Source organism: Corticium candelabrum, chromosome 21 (assembly GCF_963422355.1).
Source record: "Corticium candelabrum chromosome 21, ooCorCand1.1, whole genome shotgun sequence".
NCBI classification, from domain to species: Eukaryota; Metazoa; Porifera; class Homoscleromorpha; order Homosclerophorida; family Plakinidae; genus Corticium; species Corticium candelabrum.
In genome coordinates this window covers 1,167,473-1,185,496 of record NC_085105.1, presented here as the reverse complement: position 1 = coordinate 1,185,496, position 18,024 = coordinate 1,167,473, and the positions used below count along the sequence as shown (strand labels likewise).

General features: G+C 42.6%; 2 protein-coding genes across 2 annotated transcripts; both read right to left on the bottom strand.

Annotated features, from left to right (window-relative positions):
* Window positions 1-109: 109 nt before the first annotated feature.
* LOC134196608 (rho guanine nucleotide exchange factor 4-like) lies at window positions 110-9,012 on the bottom strand. The gene is made up of 14 exons (XM_062665799.1): window positions 8,886-9,012; window positions 8,698-8,825; window positions 8,538-8,636; window positions 3,839-3,946; window positions 3,351-3,566; window positions 3,083-3,244; window positions 2,398-2,577; window positions 1,833-1,937; window positions 1,556-1,651; window positions 1,182-1,469; window positions 1,044-1,125; window positions 818-976; window positions 676-756; window positions 110-493 (listed from the first exon to the last, which is right to left on the bottom strand). The coding sequence occupies exons 1-14, from the start codon at window positions 8,902-8,904 to the stop codon at window positions 336-338; spliced, it is 1,881 nt and encodes a 626-aa protein (XP_062521783.1). The 5' UTR covers window positions 8,905-9,012; the 3' UTR covers window positions 110-335.
* A 68-nt stretch (window positions 9,013-9,080) lies between these two features.
* LOC134196244 (uncharacterized) lies at window positions 9,081-17,312 on the bottom strand. The gene is made up of 14 exons (XM_062665329.1): window positions 17,097-17,312; window positions 16,525-17,004; window positions 16,120-16,221; window positions 14,456-16,060; window positions 14,063-14,239; window positions 13,354-13,518; window positions 12,720-12,899; window positions 11,348-11,452; window positions 11,188-11,283; window positions 10,673-10,960; window positions 10,413-10,494; window positions 10,150-10,308; window positions 10,011-10,091; window positions 9,081-9,504 (listed from the first exon to the last, which is right to left on the bottom strand). Exons 1-14 carry the CDS (start codon window positions 17,214-17,216, stop codon window positions 9,332-9,334), a joined length of 3,813 nt encoding a protein of 1,270 aa, XP_062521313.1. The 5' UTR covers window positions 17,217-17,312; the 3' UTR covers window positions 9,081-9,331.
* Window positions 17,313-18,024: the final 712 nt, after the last annotated feature.

The following is an 18,024-nucleotide window of genomic DNA, read 5'->3' as shown; positions in this document are numbered from 1 at the left end:
TGTGTGTGTGTGTGTGTGTGTGTGTGTGTGTGTGTGTGTGTGTGTGTGTGTGTGTGTGTGTGTGTGTGTGTGTGTGTGTGTATGCATGCAGGATCGTTTATCTGCACGATCTTAGTACTGGAAGTGTACATACGAATTATATCAAAATGACATTCATGAATTTCGCAGTCATACAACAGTCGAACCTATGCCAAATGTCTAAATTACACAAACTATAGAAATGATAAGAAATAATCCAGTTCAAAGAGTTTCAAAGACAACTGCTAATTTATCTCTACAGCATTTCATTGCTTGTCCAAGGAGAAGGTATCAAAATTATGGTCACGTCACCAACATTATTTTCTGCTGCCAAATAATTTGCCTTTGCTACCATTTCGCTGCTTTTTGCCACCATTAGAGTCTGGAAATTTGTCTGGTGATACTACCGCCGAACTCCTTGGAGATCCTAATGATTGTGGAACGTCTGCACCACTACGTGCAACACGAGCCTTGCCTAGAAGATCAAACACTGATAGAAACATTTCCTGACAACAAATATGCAGACAGACAGACAGACAAAAAATAGCCATTGACAAAGACAGACTAACACAATGCACAAACAGACAGACAAAATGATGGAGTGAAAAATGACAGCCAATAAACACAATCCAACAACAACTCGTTTGAATATCTTACCTTTTCGCTTTGTTGATGAAGGCTTCTTGGTTCTAGCAGAAATCATAATGTCTTCCCGTTTTTTTCCAGTTACCATCAAATCTATACACAAACGTCACCACCTAGCTGTCTAGCTATCATGCAAGTAACCATTTCAAATTACCATCAGTTTTCTCCCTAGTTATTAGTTCTCGTTCATCCTTGAATGCCTGCAGCCACTTCTTCTTCATATCAGGACTCTTTGTGTACAGAACATACCATTTGTTTTTTTTCACATTGTTCATCTTCCACGCATTCAGCACAGGAGACACATTGTGAGTTACTACTCACCAATAGAGATCATGGAGGACAGCATAATGGTTATACACTGCGTAGCAAACACTGTGTACCTTCACCGTCTTGTAGAGGAACAACATTACATTCATCCATATTTAATCTACCTCGATAGTGAAGACCACCTCCAAGCAATTCCTGTAGTGACCAATCATTCGCATATAAAGTGTGCTTGACAATTGAACACACAGTACCTTTTTGCAGTAAATAAGTTGAAAATCAAATAGAAAGAAAACACGTTCTTGCGAATGTCCTTTAGATATCTTGTATATTTCTCCACTGTGAATAAGCTCACTACTCCTTGTGATCACATCCTCTCCATTCCACTCTTCAATCGTCACCTGCCACTGGGCAATCTTGTGTAGACTTTCATTCCGACGTTTACGTTCATTAATTCCTTCAGCAACACTGGCCATGGTCTTCTGAGCTTGAACTACCATTTTGTAATCAGGATGACTTGAGCTTGTGTTCTTCTGTAGCTCCTAAAGATGATCATTAAGACAAATTGACAGTAATAAACAGGTATGGCAGACAAGACCCAAGCACTCAAGAAAATGTTGCAGCTTACAGCCAATTGTAGTGGATATTTGCAGATCTTCTGAACAGGGGTGAGAAGATAGCCTTCAAGTGAGATCTCATCCATTTCCTGCAGAAGGCGGCAGGCCTAATTGCAAGAAACACAATAGTACTCAACAACATACGGTGCAACAAGTGTGTCACTGTGCGTGTGTGTGCGTGTGTGTGTGTGTGTGTGTGTGTGTGTGTGTGTGTGTGTGCGTGTGTGTGTGTGTCTGTGTCTGTGTCTGTGTGTGTATGTGTGTGTTAGTAACGTTCTGTATTTTCACCTCAAAGAAATGTTTGTAGTGCGTGTCAGCTTGTAATAATGTCATTTGAGACACAGCATTAGGGTGGTTGTTGCAATACTCTGAATATCTTTGAAACCAACCCGTCTACACAAAGAAAGCATATGACACATGCCAACAAGCAGATGTCAATAATCATCAAATAATTAAACCAATTTGCAATTCTAGACTGTAATTCCAATTCCATTTTAATTTTAGTTTTAAATTTCAAAATTTCAAAATTTTGATTATTCTCTGTCTCTTCCTCTCAATTTCTGATCAAGATCTCATTTTCTACTTTACACTAGCAATAAAGCCTTCATCTCTCATCTATTTGCAATGTTCATTACTTCAGGCATATCAACCATCAAACAGCATGTAGAAAATGCTTAATCCATAAACTCTACAATCAAACTCATTGACATCATAATCATCGACATCATCATCACCACCAAGTCTATACAAAATCCAAAATCCAACAAGAGGCTAGACCTACACACTAAATTGTCATGTAGCTATAGACATGCCTCATTAATTGCATTGTTTGCAGTCTGCAGTTGTGTCTTACCTTTTCCATAAAGCAGTGACCAATGCAGCTGTTGTAAACTTTTTCCTGCACTACAGATTCCTTCAGCAAGGTCAAGAAGTTACAGTGAAAGCTATAGATTTCTTCGATGTTAGAGAAGACAGTACGTAACACTTGAGGTGGAAAGAGAGTTGACTTCTCTCGGCATCGCTTCAGATATCCCTAAATACACACAACACACAAACCAGTGACATACAGATAATACTCAATCAGTGTAGCTAATTAAACTATTCAAAAAGCAATCGCTGCAACATACAACGCACTAAAAACATAATTATCATATTCTCTCAGGTAGATGCCAAACTAAACAGAAACAGTACAAGCAGCAACTGTAACGTCTGCAAACATCACTCAATAAATTGATGCCTCGTATAATGAAACACATTACTAGTCTATATGCTGTAGTGGTACGTACACTGTGACTGATATCTGTAGCTGCATCAAGCTTGAATTCATACTATGCCATTCACTAAAATAAAAGTAGCGTCGTCTACATCAGAACCAACTACCATCAACACACAGCAACTTATTCCACCACACTGCCACTGCACACAGCCACTGCACAGAGCACCACACCCAACCGCCACACCAAATAATTTGATCAAATTGTTAAGATTAAATTAGCTGTTTGTCAGACATAGCAATCCATGCTTGGTTATAGCAATACCTCAGTGACATCCCGTAGATGCCGTACGTACACCTCTTCGGTGCTCAAGATTTCTTCTATAACTTTAGCTCGAACTTGCTCTTGACTCAACTTTGGTTTCTGACGTATGGAGAACGTGACACGGCGATTTGACATTAACTCATTGGCCTCATCAACTCGCAACTGATATACACACATTCAATAAACACAAAACACAATCATTTCACACACAACACAACACAACCAGTTTGCAAGCCATAAAATATAGTTTTAATTGTGAGATGTGTACCCGAACACAAGAAGGTGGGAACAGGCCACTTGGACTATCAACAGGGCCACTTGGACTATCAACAGGGCCACTTGGACTGTCAACAAAGCCAATCCACCACTCTCCATCGCTGCAGTCGGTGATAGCAATCACATCTCCTCGTCGGAATGCCAGCTCATCAGGATACATAGAGATGTGATCCCAACTGGCATCAGCCAACGCAATGACTTCTGTATTCTGCAACAAATAATCCATCATTCTCTGTGCATACTTTTCTCAATATAAAATATATGCACCTATAGATCAGTCTATATATATATATATATATATATATATATATATATATATATATATATATAATATCAATGAGCAGATACACATGCAAACAGGCAGCGATTAACAATAGAAAAGATCAATAGTACAAAATATGAAAATTTGTTCTGTTCTTTGATGAGTAATAACATCATATACTGTTGCAAGCCGTACCACATAAATAATCAATTACTCACTTGTTTGTACAGCTTGTGTTCATTTTTGAAATTGACAGGTGCTTGTATTATCATGTCGGCAATATCATTATGTCCACTTTGCATTGCAGCTAGTAGAGGTGTCCACCCCTAAACACATCACTTCTTATTACTTCATTTTCTCATTTAATTAATAATAATAATAATAATAATAATATTGATGGAAGATGGACGTCTAGCTGTATCGTTCGTCTCAGAGCTAGCTGAGGAGCGCGTTCCTTGTCGGGAAACCAGGACAGGGCTCGAAAAGTCGGCATCTGGAATCACTGGAGCTGTTCGGAAGACCAGGAATAGTTCTGGGCGTAGGGCAAAACCCATGCATCAGCTGTGGTGTGAACGAAATCCTTCTCTGGCTGACGTCTCTGAGCAGCATTTGGCAGACCAGAAGCAATATCTCCTAACTTCTGGAAGTCTGACTGAATCAGAGTTGGACGAGATTAAACGCGAGGCCGCACAGGATGGAAAGCCCGTCTCAGGTTTGTTATCTGTTACGGCTGATGTTTGTCCTGGTGTGCAGATGTCGGCGTTGGATGTGGTTTCTGCTCTATCAGCTGATAGCTCAGTTGTCACGCCTTTGCTTGACAATGTGTCACCTTGCATGGCTTCAGTCAGGATGGCGCCTGCTGCACGTGGTGGGAAACCTGTCGTGTCAATGATGCAAGAGGATCATGACTTTGCTAATCACTTGGAAGATGGCTCCCTTGTTCAGTTAGTCACTGTTCTCTCTAAGGACTGCTTATCTGCAAGAGATAGTGGTGATATCCTATCCGTAGATGACACTTTGGATTCAGTTCAGTGCAGTGCTGCCAGGGAATCACCATCCCCTAGTGACTCTGTGAGCTCTGATCTGATGACTACACATCCTAGTATAGCTTCTCAGCTAGAGAGGATGGAAACTCCTACATCTCAACTCAGTCCAGACTGCTGCCAAACGGAGGATGGTCTTTCGCTTGATTGTGATGCTGCTGTGGACCCTGTACTTCGTCGAGAGTTTCTTGAGGAGTTGCAGAAAGTCAGGCAAATTCCTATCTGTGAGAGACAACGCCTTCCAAGGATATTTGTGAACAGTGGAACCCTGAAGCTTATTGGTGATCTTAACACGATCATCAGTTCGTTGAAGGATGAACCAGATATGAGTGAAATCAGTTACCTGGTATACTCTGCTGCTTCGCTAGTGTCCAAAAGGCGGGGCTTAAAGACGACGAAGTCAACCAATTCTCAAACACCGACATGGAGACGAAGGCTGGATATGGAGATTCTCACACTTCGACGTGCGATCTCACTGTTGCTGGAGGTTAGAAAGGGTTCATCAGGCATTCGTATGTTACATGAACTCCGACTTCTTCGGCATCGGTTGGGCATTTCCTTTTCAGAGAGTTGTGAGGTCTCCATCAATCAATTGAAAATGGAACTTAAGTCCAAGGTCGAGCGGACCAGGAGGTAAGAGACTTCGCCAGAACAGTTTGTTTCAACGGGATGCTGGACGGTTTTACAGAGCTGGATAAGCAGACTATCCAGGTCACTTCCCCGCCATACGAGTCTGAGATCGAACAGTATTGGGGTGGTATCCTAGAAACTGAGGTACATCACAATGAGTCTGCCTTCTGGCTGAGACGTCAAACCAATGGCAAGATGCACCGGAAAGATGAGCAGCAGTGGTTACCTATCTCAGACAATGAGGTCACATCGTGTCTCAAAAGGATGGGGAACTGGAAGTCTCCTGGTCCAGACAAGGTTTATGGTTTCTGGGTCAAGCGCATCACGTGTCTTCACACTGATCTGACTCGTAACTACAACCTGCTGGTTCAGAATCCAGACTCTGTACCCGACTGGTTGTCTCAAGGAATAACCACTCTGATTCCTAAGAATGACAAGACTGACCAGGCCAAAAATTACCGGCCTATCATATGTCTGTCTGTTTTCTATAAGACCCTCACCTCAGTCATCAGGCAGAGGATTGCAGGGCATTTGGATCAGAGTAACCTCATGGCTCCGGAGCAGAAGGGTTGTCGACAGGGATCTTTTGGTGCAATGGATCAGCTGTTGATCAACAAGCTGCTTACTGAAGACTGTAGGACCAGGCACAAGAGCTTGAGCATGGCTTGGGTGGACTACCAGAAAGCCTATGACAGCGTGCCACACAGTTGGTTGCTCCAATGCCTTCAGCTGCATAAGATCAGTCCAGTCTTGTGTGGGTTCCTGTCACGTGTGATGAAGAGTTGGAGGACATCGATGGTGCTTTCTTGCGGGAATAGTACGATCAAGACAAGGCTTATGCAGATCAGGAGGGGTATTTTCCAAGGTGACTCACTTTGTCCACTTCTCTTCTGTATGGCTCTCAATCCTCTGAGCAAGGAGCTGAACCGAACCGGTTACAGCTACCGGATGACCACTGGGCATGGTGAGACTGCCAAACGTCAGCTTATCAGTCATCTACTTTACATGGATGATCTGAAGCTGTATGGCAGAAACTCTGATCAGTTGGACGGGTTGTTGCACACGGTTCGTACCTTCTCTGATGACATCCAGATGAAGTTTGGTCTGGACAAATGTGCTGTTGCACACTTTGTCAACGGCAGGCTATCTGGACACAACTCTGGAGTGACAGTAGGAAAAACGGACACCATCAACTGTCTGGAACCGGGTCAAGTCTACAAGTACTTGGGTGTAGATGAGAGTAACGGTATTTAGCACAGCATGATGCGGGAAAGACTCCGTCGTGAGTACTTCCGCAGAGTGAAGGTGGTTCTCCGGACTGAGTTGTATGGTCGGAACAAGATTCTAGCCATCAATGGGTTTGCACTACCGGTTCTCACTTACGGTTTTGGCGTCATTCATTGGGGGTGCACGGACCCGCAGCAGCTCGATCGACGGACCAGAAAGCTCCTCTCTATGCACGGTGTCCACCATCCTGATGCAGACGTCGACTGACTGTACGCTCCTTGCAGTGATGGGGGTAGGGGGTTACAACAGATTGAGTCGACATATCAATCTTGTATTGTGAGGCTGAACTGTTACCTTGCTGACAGTTCTGATCCTTTCATGCAGATAATACGGGAGTGTGACTCTGGAAAATCTTCACACTCGATCAAGCACATGGCTTGTCGCTTTACTGCACAGCTGCGGAGGAGTCTTGCTTCGGACGACAAGTCACAGAACTTACACAGGAATGCATCCATCTCGGTTGAAGGTGGCTTCGAGCAAGCGCCTGAAACAGATGCGAGACATTACCGTACGTGTTGCAGTTCTCTTCGTGTGCGGTCCTGGAGTGGGAAGCCTATGCACGGGCAGTATCGTCGTCTCACTGAGCAACCGCCTGTGGACATGAAAGAGACCTACGGATGGCTAAAGGCAGCGAATCTTCCTGCCGCAACTCAGGGACTGGTTGTTGCTGCTCAAGACCAAGCTCTTCGGACTCGGTACTATGAGCGCAAGATTCTACATCGTGATGTCAGTCCTACTTGCCGCATGTGCAGTGTAGGCCTGGAAACAGTCGACCACATTGTGGTAGGCTGTAGTGCTTTGGCACCGACGGACTACACTGATCGACACAATCAGGTGGCCTCCATCATTCACTGGGATGTTTGTCGCCATTTTGGGGTTCCAGTGGAGAGCAGATGGTACCGGCATCATCCTGATAGGCTTGTGGAGACGGATGACATTACTATGATGTGGGATACCACCATCCCCACTGTCAGGAAGAGCAAAGCCAATCGTCCAGACATCTGTCTCAGAAATAGGAAGACAAACACTTGTCTTCTTATTGATATCAGCTGTCCTGCTGATGGCAACATTGGCAAGAAACATGCTGAGAAGTTGGCGAAGTACAGCGACTTGCGAGTGGAGATAAGCCGCATGTGGCATTGTCGAACACTGGTGGTTCCGGTGGTCTTGGGAGCTTTGGGCACAGTGCACGCAGGTATTGCATGGTGGCTGGACATTATTCCAGGTCATCACAACCTGCAGCACTTACAGAAAACAGTGCTTCTGGGATCTACTCGGATCCTTCGTAAAGTCATGTCTTCTTTCTAGACAGCCGTGATGGTCTAAGTACTTCTGAAGCAGGGTTTGCTTCCGGTACTTGTAATAGACTTTACAAACCAGACTGATCTGGTTGAGCACGACACATAATAATATCATAATATCAATAACAATAATAATTATTTAAAATAATAATAGCAAATAATTATTACAAGAGACCTTACGACCAGACTGATCTGGTTGAACATGACACATTGTTAGTAAGAATATACAAAATTAAAATTAAAATAAATATAATTACAACTATAATCTTAAAACACAATAACTTTATTGATATCAATAACTTTAACTACAACAATACAGGCAACACACTGCTACAACAACCGTGATTAAAAGAAACTGTGTCAAGTAGCAAGAACAACCATGTCTGTCAAAAGAAAAAGACTTAGTGCGTGAGCTCGAGACCAGCCTCACTCTGCACAATGTCCATCATGTCTAACTTGAGCAGACAACGTAGTATTGATCTTGTCCCTCGAACACAAATTCAGCAAACAAAATAATTGTCTTAATCTATACTGTACACTATCCGCGTCCACCATGCATCCATCTGCTCATTATTAACTACATCCGTTCATCTGTTATTTTATGCATAAAATCACAAGAAAAAACAGAAAGTATCTTGCAATTGCAGGTCACTAACATAGTCATCACACATATTCACATCCGCTCGTCGTTTTAAAAGCTCCTTCACTGCTGACTCGAACCCTTCCCTACATGCTATCATTAGCACTGTCTCTCCCTGTGTATTAATTTGTTGTCAAACAAACGCACTCAATTACTCAATCATATGACGGTCATACAGAGACGTGACGAGCATTCTGAGATGCTCCTGCCTCCAACAGACGACATATCTCTTTTAAATTGTTCTGCTCGGTAGCTTCCACAAGTTGCTTGTTCAGTAGTTCCTGCTCACTGACTTCATCGCCACCTGAACAACACAACAGCTTTACTTCTCACCTAAAACATCTGACTCTATCACAACGCCAACCCTGTTCTCTTTCAGCCATAAATAATCTAGTGCTAAGTCAGTCTCTTAGAGATCAGCTCTGAAGGTCGTCTAGCTCCAACAATTACGTCATTGCAAGTGGGAATATCGAGGAAGTAGACATCACGTGATTGAATGTTACACTAAAGCGCGTTAGAACACATATGTGTAAACACTAATAATTATTGCTGTTAACCGTTTTGCATAAATTTGACCTTTAGCAGGTGTGTCCACACAATTTCAAACTAGCAAGCGCGGAAACACAATCTTGTACTGAGACACTTCTCTAATCACATCATAGAGTCTGCCAAATGCAGCACACAACTGGTGCTAAAGCACCTGCTAACCATTTCCTAAGGTAATCATAACTAACTGTACACTTACAAAAAGTTCATTTCTAGCTCATCGCGCATTAGTCATTAATACCAACAAACCATTGTACGTGCTGTCTATCTCTTGCTACCAAATAGTTTGTTCTTTTTCCCACGCTGCCTTTTGCTCTTTGACTTGCCATCACCATCTTGAAGATCTTCTGAAGATACAGGATCAGGAAGTCTGATGGATGACGATGATGTTAACTTAGTTTCTCCACCGTTGTCAAGTGAACTTCGCATTGATCGACCTTAAAATAAAGAAATAACATTTTATTAGTTCAGACATGTAGATGCATGCAAATGCACATCAATAAACCAAGCAGTGGTAAACACACCATGCATACGCCTAGATTCCAGCACACATCTGCTGACACATCTGCACACGCACACACCTGCACACGCACACACCTGCACACGCACACACACACACACACACACACACACACACACACACACACACACACACACACACACACACACACACACACACCTACAACACATCAAGATGATGATGCTAAACACAAGCAATTGCCCTGCAGCTGTGTTTGTCAATAAGAGTTGTGCCTTAGGGTAAGTAGTATGGCACTGTAATATGCAAGTAGTATGGTACTGTAATATGCACAAGAACATTACAACAAAAATATAACCAATGCAATTAAAATATCATTAGGGCAAACAATATATACAGAAACATGAGCATGACAAAATAAATGAATGAATGTAACCATAAAAAAGACTTGTTGAATCATCGCACCTTTATGTTTCACAACAGAGGCCTTCTTTGTCCTTGCAGCATTCATAATTTCTTTCCGTTTCTCTTCTGGTATATCTACATCTAACACCACAAACTCTCATGTTGTACCGTTCTCTCTCTTATATACTACTCAACTTACATAACGACTTCTGCTTACTGACTCGTTCTCGTTCATCTTCAAATGAACGAAGCCACTTCTCCTTATCTTCAGAATTCTTAGTATAAAGCACATACCACTTGTTCTTTTTCACATTATCCATTTTCCAAGCATTTAGCACAGGTGACCCACTGTGAGTTACTAACACATGTATATAATAAACAATCTATACTTATTTCCTGATGATTTAGAAACTGCATGTTGCTAATTAACTATCAAGAAAACAAGAGAAAGAGTTAGCTCACCTTCACCATCTTGTAGATCTACAACTTTACAGTTGTTCATATTTAATCTACCACGATATTGTAGACCATCACCAAGCAATTCCTAAAAGACAGTTAAAGAATAGTCAGACTCCATTAAAATCAAATAAAACTTAACACATTTACGATTGCTCACAATAACAATCTGCCCATCCAATCTAATTGCTAATGTCAGTGAGCTTGTCTGCCTGCCTCAACTAAAAATCTTTATGACATCATACAGCTTGATAAGTTCTACACACCTTTTTGCAATACACAAGTTGAAAGTCAAACAAGAAAAACACACGTTCTTGCGAATGGCCTTTAGAGATTTTATATATATCTCCACTGTGAATGAGCTCACTACTCCCCAGAAGCATATCTTCTCCTTGCCAGTCTTCAATCTTCACCTGCCACTGAGCAATCTTGTGAAGAGTTTCATTGCAGCGCTTGCGCTCGTTGATAACTTCAGCGACATTAGCCATGACTGTCTGTGCTTGAGTCACCATTTCGTAATCAGGGTGGTCTGATGGTGTGTTCTTACCCAACTCCTAGAAAAATACACTAATCAGTCATAATAATGACAAATAATCAGTAACATCATTAATTAAGACAGGGCTGATGTCTGAGTATCATTAATTAACTAGCAAAATTTCAACAGGACACATGAAGATAGAAGCAAACAAACACGAATATCCAACAGTATTATACACATCACACCACCCAAGCTACCCTATTAGGCTATAGGTTATATCATATCACATCACTGTAAACTTACAGCCAATTGCAAAGGGTATTTACAAATCTTCTGTACTGGTGTGAGCAGATAGCCATCCAAAGATATCTCATCCATTTTCTGCAGTAATCGACAGCCCTGTATACAAACTCATTGTCAAACACAACACTGAAAAAAGGAAAATACATATCATATCACGTACCTCGAAAAAGAATCTATACTGCATATCCCCCTGCAGAACAGCCATTTGAGCAGCAGCGTCCGGATGATTATTACAATACTCTGAGTAACTTCGAAACCGATCGGCCTGCATACGACAGCAATTATTTGTCACTAACAATGCTGCCTAGGTGCATGCATACATCAAACAATCCACAACGCTGCATGCACCCTCTTCCATCATGACAAACAACTCATGTTGTCAATTGACTCACTACATATGTATAGTCTGTGACTTGCTACATGTCCTATGTCAACAAAGGGTAGCAGTCTACACCACTGCCTCTATTTAACTTAATTGAAGAAATGTTGCCATTGTATTGAAACAGACAACACCTAAAAACCATTAAATTTAGCTACGTAAACAATATCATAAGGGTATAAAACAATCCCCTAACTTGTATAAAGAAATACAGTGGATGACATTCTTGTACCTTCCTTGTTGTCAGATCTATAGATTCTCTAAACACCATTAACTCTAGTTACCTTAACATTATTATAAGGGTATAAAACAATCTGAGATAGTTAGATCATCACCCTTAGACTAAACATGTCACAGTTGATATGCTACTAACCATAACCTAAACATCACACAAGTCTACAGTAACTACATAAAAAGGGAACCACTGGTACAATTCTTGGATATTAAAAAAGTTGCTGCTGAAAAACTGGGTAGTGTAAATCTTGTGTTAGTGTACGTCTGCAATGATATTTTTTGCCCCTTGGAGGGAACTGCACTGTGATCTTAGGTGCAACAGAAATATATACACTCAAAACTCCTCTTATCCTGTCTCCCCTTATCCAAGCACGTCCCTCCACCACCAAACACCTCAGGACACATCCCTCTATGGGGACACCTCATCGCATCACGTGTTTCTAGAGTGGGCCACGTGGCCTATAGAGGGAGTCCTTCCAGCTAACGTTGATCACTTCTTTTTGTCTCAAAATTTAGTTACCGTGACTGTTTCTGTAGAGTAAACATGTAATGTATGTAAGACGGTCCGCAGTGCATGTTTTGAAATATGGATCGACATAAAGTGGTAAAGGTACAATAAATACATAACAATTGCTTTGTGACCTGTGGAGTGTTCCAAGAACCGGACAATTCTGAGTGACGAACACTGCCCAATCCCAAGCTGCACGAATAAGGGGAGTTTGAGTGGAATAATCCACAATTAAAGGCTACAAGTACCTGTTCAAAATCACAATTTAGCCTACTTCAATTTAGAAAATCTTTCTCTCCAAGAGCAATCAAACCTCATGCTATTAATCAACTATATACACCCACTTAGTGTTTACTGCCATTAGAGTGTCCAGCAACTTTTAGATCACGTATGATTAATATGAACACTCACATTCTTTACAAAGCATTCACCGATGCGGCTGTCCTGTAATTTCTCCTGCACTGTCGATTCCTTTAGACATGTTAGAAAATCACAGTGGAACTGATATATCTCGTCAATATTGGAGAAGATAGACTGAAGTATATCTGGAGTAAAGAGACTAGAGTTCTCTTGACAGCGCTTCAAATAGCCCTAGGGATGAAATCAGGAAATCATATAAGCAGTAACATCATAGCGACGGGTCAAAACTGAAGCAATACATGCAACAAAACTGAATCTGCAAATAACAGGAATCTCCATGGCTCTTCTGTTACTAATTTAAAACTAATGCAATGCACAAACTAATTGAGAAGGATGCAGTAATTATAGGTGTTTAGTAGTACATATAATAAAGACCTGACAGACACTACACATAAGTAATAAACATCAAGTACCTAGCAAGCTGCCTATCTAGCACTCGCTGGACATCTGTGAATGTTGAACAATAACAAGTGTGTAAAACAGCTTGACATATTGTGCGTAAAACACATTGGCTGTCATTCTCCAAGCTTCATGCATTGACAATCCAAACACTAAAGACTGACTCAATCACGTTTGTCTGTTTGCACATTCACAAGCAGCCTTATGTTTACAGTAAAGTGTATACCTCTGTGATGTCACCCAGATGCCGTACATACACCTCTTCTGTACTCAGAATTTCTTCTACGACTTTAGCTCGAACTTGTTCTTGACTCAACTTTGGCTTTCGACGTAAGGAAAACCGAGATCTATGTCCACTCTTCATTGACTCATCTGCCTCATCTATTCTCCGCTAATATAACATAATACAACCAGATGTCACCACCAAGACAGATGAAACACTACAACGAAAAGCCATAGTAATACATACATTATCCAAATGATTACGTCCATTGTCACCCCAAAGTCACTAATCCCTTACCGCAACCTTCCTATTATTACTGTTGCTTTAGGCAAAGTGCAGCCAACGAAACTGAAGTCAACACATGCAACAGCCTATGGGCCCGAGTCTTCCACACTACTTACTCATTCACCATCAATCACAAAGTAACAGGGCTATTAAAAGATCTATCTCCAGTGCCACATTCATGAGCTAAATGCAACGTAGGTGCAATTAGAAACACGCCTAATATGCAGTAAAAATTAATTGCTACTGCTGCATACTGTACAGACATCACTACTAAATATCTCCTATCTCATATGACGTTGTGTATTTCGTGTATTTCCTATAAGCCCAATCAAAGTTAACTCAATACTGAAGTCTTACATTTGCTCAAAATAGAACGTTGCTAGTATAACTCGCCCGCAGGTATAAGCTTAAAAGGTAGAAGACTTACTCTAACAAAGGTAGCTGGAAAGTAGCCTCTGGGACTGTCATCGGTAAAGCCAATCCACCATTCTGCATGAGTGGTGTCAGTAATAGCGATGACATCTCCTTGCCGAAATGTCAGCTCATCTGACTCCATGGAGACATGATCCCAAATAGCATCTGCCAAACCGATAACTTCTGTATCCTGAAATACATACACATAAAATGTATCTGCAAGTTTGGTGAGAACGATAATAACATGTTACCGACAATCAACGACTAACTACACATTAACGTCTAATGACTATTAAATAACTTCATATGTCTGTGTTAATTACTATATTTACTGCTTGTGCAGTTATCCGGTACAGTGAATGAAAGTATTCTAAACTGCGATTAATAAACTCAACAGTTTCCTTACCCAAGCAGTCATCGACCCCACATGACCATTCCTTGCACCAGAATCTAAAGACGAGGAATCCAATGGCACCACATTTGTTTCAGGAACTGTTTGTGACCTTTCACGAGCAAACTGGCTCTTCCGACCAATAGCATTAGGATCATCCGATGGTTCACTGCTATACCTTACTAACCTCCCTGGGTGAATGCTATGTTTGGTCGCAGGATCAGGAGTCATGCTCTTGCCTTTGCTGTCTAAACTGCTAGCATCATCACATATCACGTCTTCATACACATCACTGCTGCTCTGATCTGATGTTCCACCTGGTGACATCTGGCGCTCAATCGGAGATGATGATTTCACAATAACAGCAGGAACTTGAGCATTGACTTCCACATCATCATATAGCTCTCCTTCCTGTTGAACATGAACTTGATTTGGGATGACACCAACAGGTGTCATATACTGATCATAATCACAGGTTGTCTCAACAGGTTTGCTAGTGACAACTGGGTCTACATCGGCATAAAGTTGATCATCAAGCTCGTCTGAGTCCATCTGTGTATGTGCTTTGTCCACTTCATCTTCCTCTTTCAGCTCTAATTCATCCCGCTCCAATTCGTCCTCCTCTTTTAGCTCTAAAGCATCGTCTTCCTCATCACTAAATGAAGGCTGAATAACTTCATTCTTCTTCGACTTGCGCTTTACATGTGGACTGCCGTCTTTCTTGCTTGCTTTCTGGCCTTTTCTCCTTCTAAAGCGACTAAACAAGCCACCTTTCTCATTCTGTTTGCTGTCTCTGTCTGGGACACAGGGCAATGGTCTGTACCGCATGATATTCTGTTTCTGTTCAGGTTCATTGTTCTTCTTGTCGTCAACGATATCATCATATAATTCTCCATCTGGACTGTCTGTCGGTGGTGGAGATGACACATCTATGACCACCTTAGGCTCAGAGATGTCAGCTTTTGTTTGTTGCACAGTTTCCGACACATCTTCATAAAACTCTTCATCCTCTTCCTCTACATCTTCCTTCTTGTCATTAGTTGGCTTCGATACCTGTGAGCCTGCTGATAGGGGCCCGGGTTTTGGTGGCATTCGAAGATCTGGTAGAGCACCCGGTTTGGGTACCACTCGAGAAATTGGTGGCAGAGCTCCTGGCTTGGGTGGTAGTTTCGGTTTGGCAACCTGTTCACCATCATCGACGTTTGCCACATCTTCATCAGCTGCACAGGTGTCTTTCACCGGAACTTGTGTGCTGCTGTCTTCACACTCTTCAACTGTTTCAAACGCTGTCTCCTTCTCACTCGATCTTCGTCTGTCCAAAAGACTTTTTCCAACTGTGAACGACTTTGCCACCGGACTGCTCACCGACGGAGACACAATAGGAGTAGCGTTATAGTCATCAATAGACGCTCGACGCAAGTGAACCTTCTCAAGTAGTTCATCTTGTCTCACCTTCTTCTCTTGCTGCTCAAAACGACTGATAAGACTGTTGATAGATGATTTCAATTTCTTCCTGCCAGCGGGAACACCGACGCTGCCGCCGGTCGTGGCCACATCATTTGCCAGAGCCCTTCTTTCCTCCACAGACATGGTGCTCGCGATGGATGAAGGCGGACGCTCCTAAAGAACACAAGCAACGACCTAACACAACAGATCGACTTCTCAACACACAAACCGACCTTCTTCGGAGAGACGAGTCCTAGTGTCGAACTTGAGCGTTTATTCGTCGTCTGGAGTGTCGCCTTTACCGTCGAGATGTACGCAACTCCCGCGCCCTTTCTCTGAACAGAAAAGAAGCGAACAACTGAGCCTTCCATTCAAGCCAGAGAGGCACGACTACTTAAAACACTAACAAGTGGTTTCTCAAGCCACTTCCTAATCAAACAGCGCACGCACGGTAAGGCAATAGACAAATATTATAAACGTTTTCATGCTAAACCTCGTAACCACCGCCCTTTCTTCACGGGCTTCTCAACGCGTAAACACAAACGAAAGATGCCTAGAGTAAGCGCGTCACAAGCGACATGCACTACAACAAGATTTCCTTGCTAGTACCACTGCATCAGGTGATTGAGCCTTCTCACCTCGTTTGTTCCCTCGGATTCCGCAATTGTCGTCGTTCGACGAACGGGACGTTTCGGACGAGAGTCCTTGTTTTTCTCCTCGATCATTTTGATCTGATCTCGAACACGACTCGACCCAGACCTCCCGACCCCTAGCGGAGCTGGAGAACTAACAAGAGGATCCCTAGCCTCTTGATCGGAAACCAATTTGGCTTCCTCGTTTGACCCTCCTGTTGCTACTGATACGACGACCGGACTTGGAGATCTACGAGAAGACGCATGATCATCGTTGCCTTCACTCTTTGAGCCTTTGCTGCCCATTCCTTCGTCACTTATCGCTTCCCTGGAGGCAGAGGCATCGCTCTTTGCTGGCCACTTCGTTGGGTGTAGACTGTTCGCCTTTTGGGCGGTCTTGCTCTCGCTGCCTGATGCGGGGCCACGTGTCGCCTTCTTGAGAGCCTCGATTGTTACTTTCGAAGCCATCAAGTTGTTGTTCGACAGCTAGAGGAATGAAATATTAGCCCTGGTCTGCAAGACTAACTATATTACCCGTATGTTCCGGGTTCCGGAAGATCTAGATATCAAAATCTCACCTTCAAGATGATGGAACAGAGTTGGCGAGAAGGATTTAGTTTTGGTAGTGTGGATGACGTCTGAGGCGAGCAAATCGATCGAGTCGAGCAGCTGGCAGTTGACTGGATTCGTTCGTGCATTCCAATTAGCTTACGGACACAACAAGCCCAACATTTCAACAGAAGATAAACTACTACATGTAGGGAAGGAAGTAATCACCTCTGGTAGCTGGACCGTTGGCTCTCTAGTCATTACTCCAGGACCAACGCGAGTTCTCGCTGCTCAAAAACGGTGTCTTCGTATATCAACTGTCTCTTCGTTGCCTTACTATAGCAACTGCTCGCTGAGAAGCAGAGCTAGACGAATGGAATGAGTTTCGCAGCAAATGACAGAGCTCCTAACAGCATGCAGCTCCAGAAGCCGGCAAAATTCTGAAATGCAGAGTGCTCTGCCTGTTGCTACGACAAAGAGGGCAGTACACCGTCGACAGACGGTAAATTACGCGTCAGACTGTAACTTGTGTAAGAAAGATGTCACGGTGATGGTGATGTAGGCCTATCAATTTTTGTGAGGCAAGATGTCGCTGCTCACCTCGCTTCAATACTGTCGACACACCCAATGAAGGTGATTGAAATGTTGAGACACTAGAAATGGTTGTGACAATGTGTGATACTGTCCTGAAGAAACTGGCGGGTGGCTCCAAGGAATGTCGACAATGCAATTGTCATGACATTTTGGTATGAAACAGATAGGGATGCGACAGTGTATCTTATAGGCTAGCTACGTATACATTATACTAGACTCTCTTAGCAATTGCCTCAGGCCAGCATCAGACACTTACGTGTACCGGTGTAGCAGCGGATTTGTTCTGGGGGCTCTTATTGCTATATGGGGCTACAGCCTTCAGAAAAACACCTAACGCGCGCATGAATGTTACTACTCTAGTCG

Coding starts and splice junctions, on each gene's coding strand:
- LOC134196608 (XM_062665799.1), bottom strand. Junction 3,947..8,537: donor TGAATATGTGTGATGACTAT/GTTAGTGACCTG, acceptor TGATGTGTTTAG/GGGTGGACACCTCTACTAGC. Junction 494..675: donor TTCATCAACAAAGCGAAAAG/GTAAGATATTCA, acceptor TTGATCTTCTAG/GCAAGGCTCGTGTTGCACGT.
- LOC134196244 (XM_062665329.1), bottom strand. CDS start 17,216: ATGCACGAACGAATCCAGTCAACTGCCAGCTGCTCGACTCGATCGATT. Junction 14,240..14,455: donor TGGGGTCGATGACTGCTTGG/GTAAGGAAACTG, acceptor TATGTATTTCAG/GATACAGAAGTTATCGGTTT. Junction 12,900..13,353: donor ATCTGGGTGACATCACAGAG/GTATACACTTTA, acceptor TTTCATCCCTAG/GGCTATTTGAAGCGCTGTCA.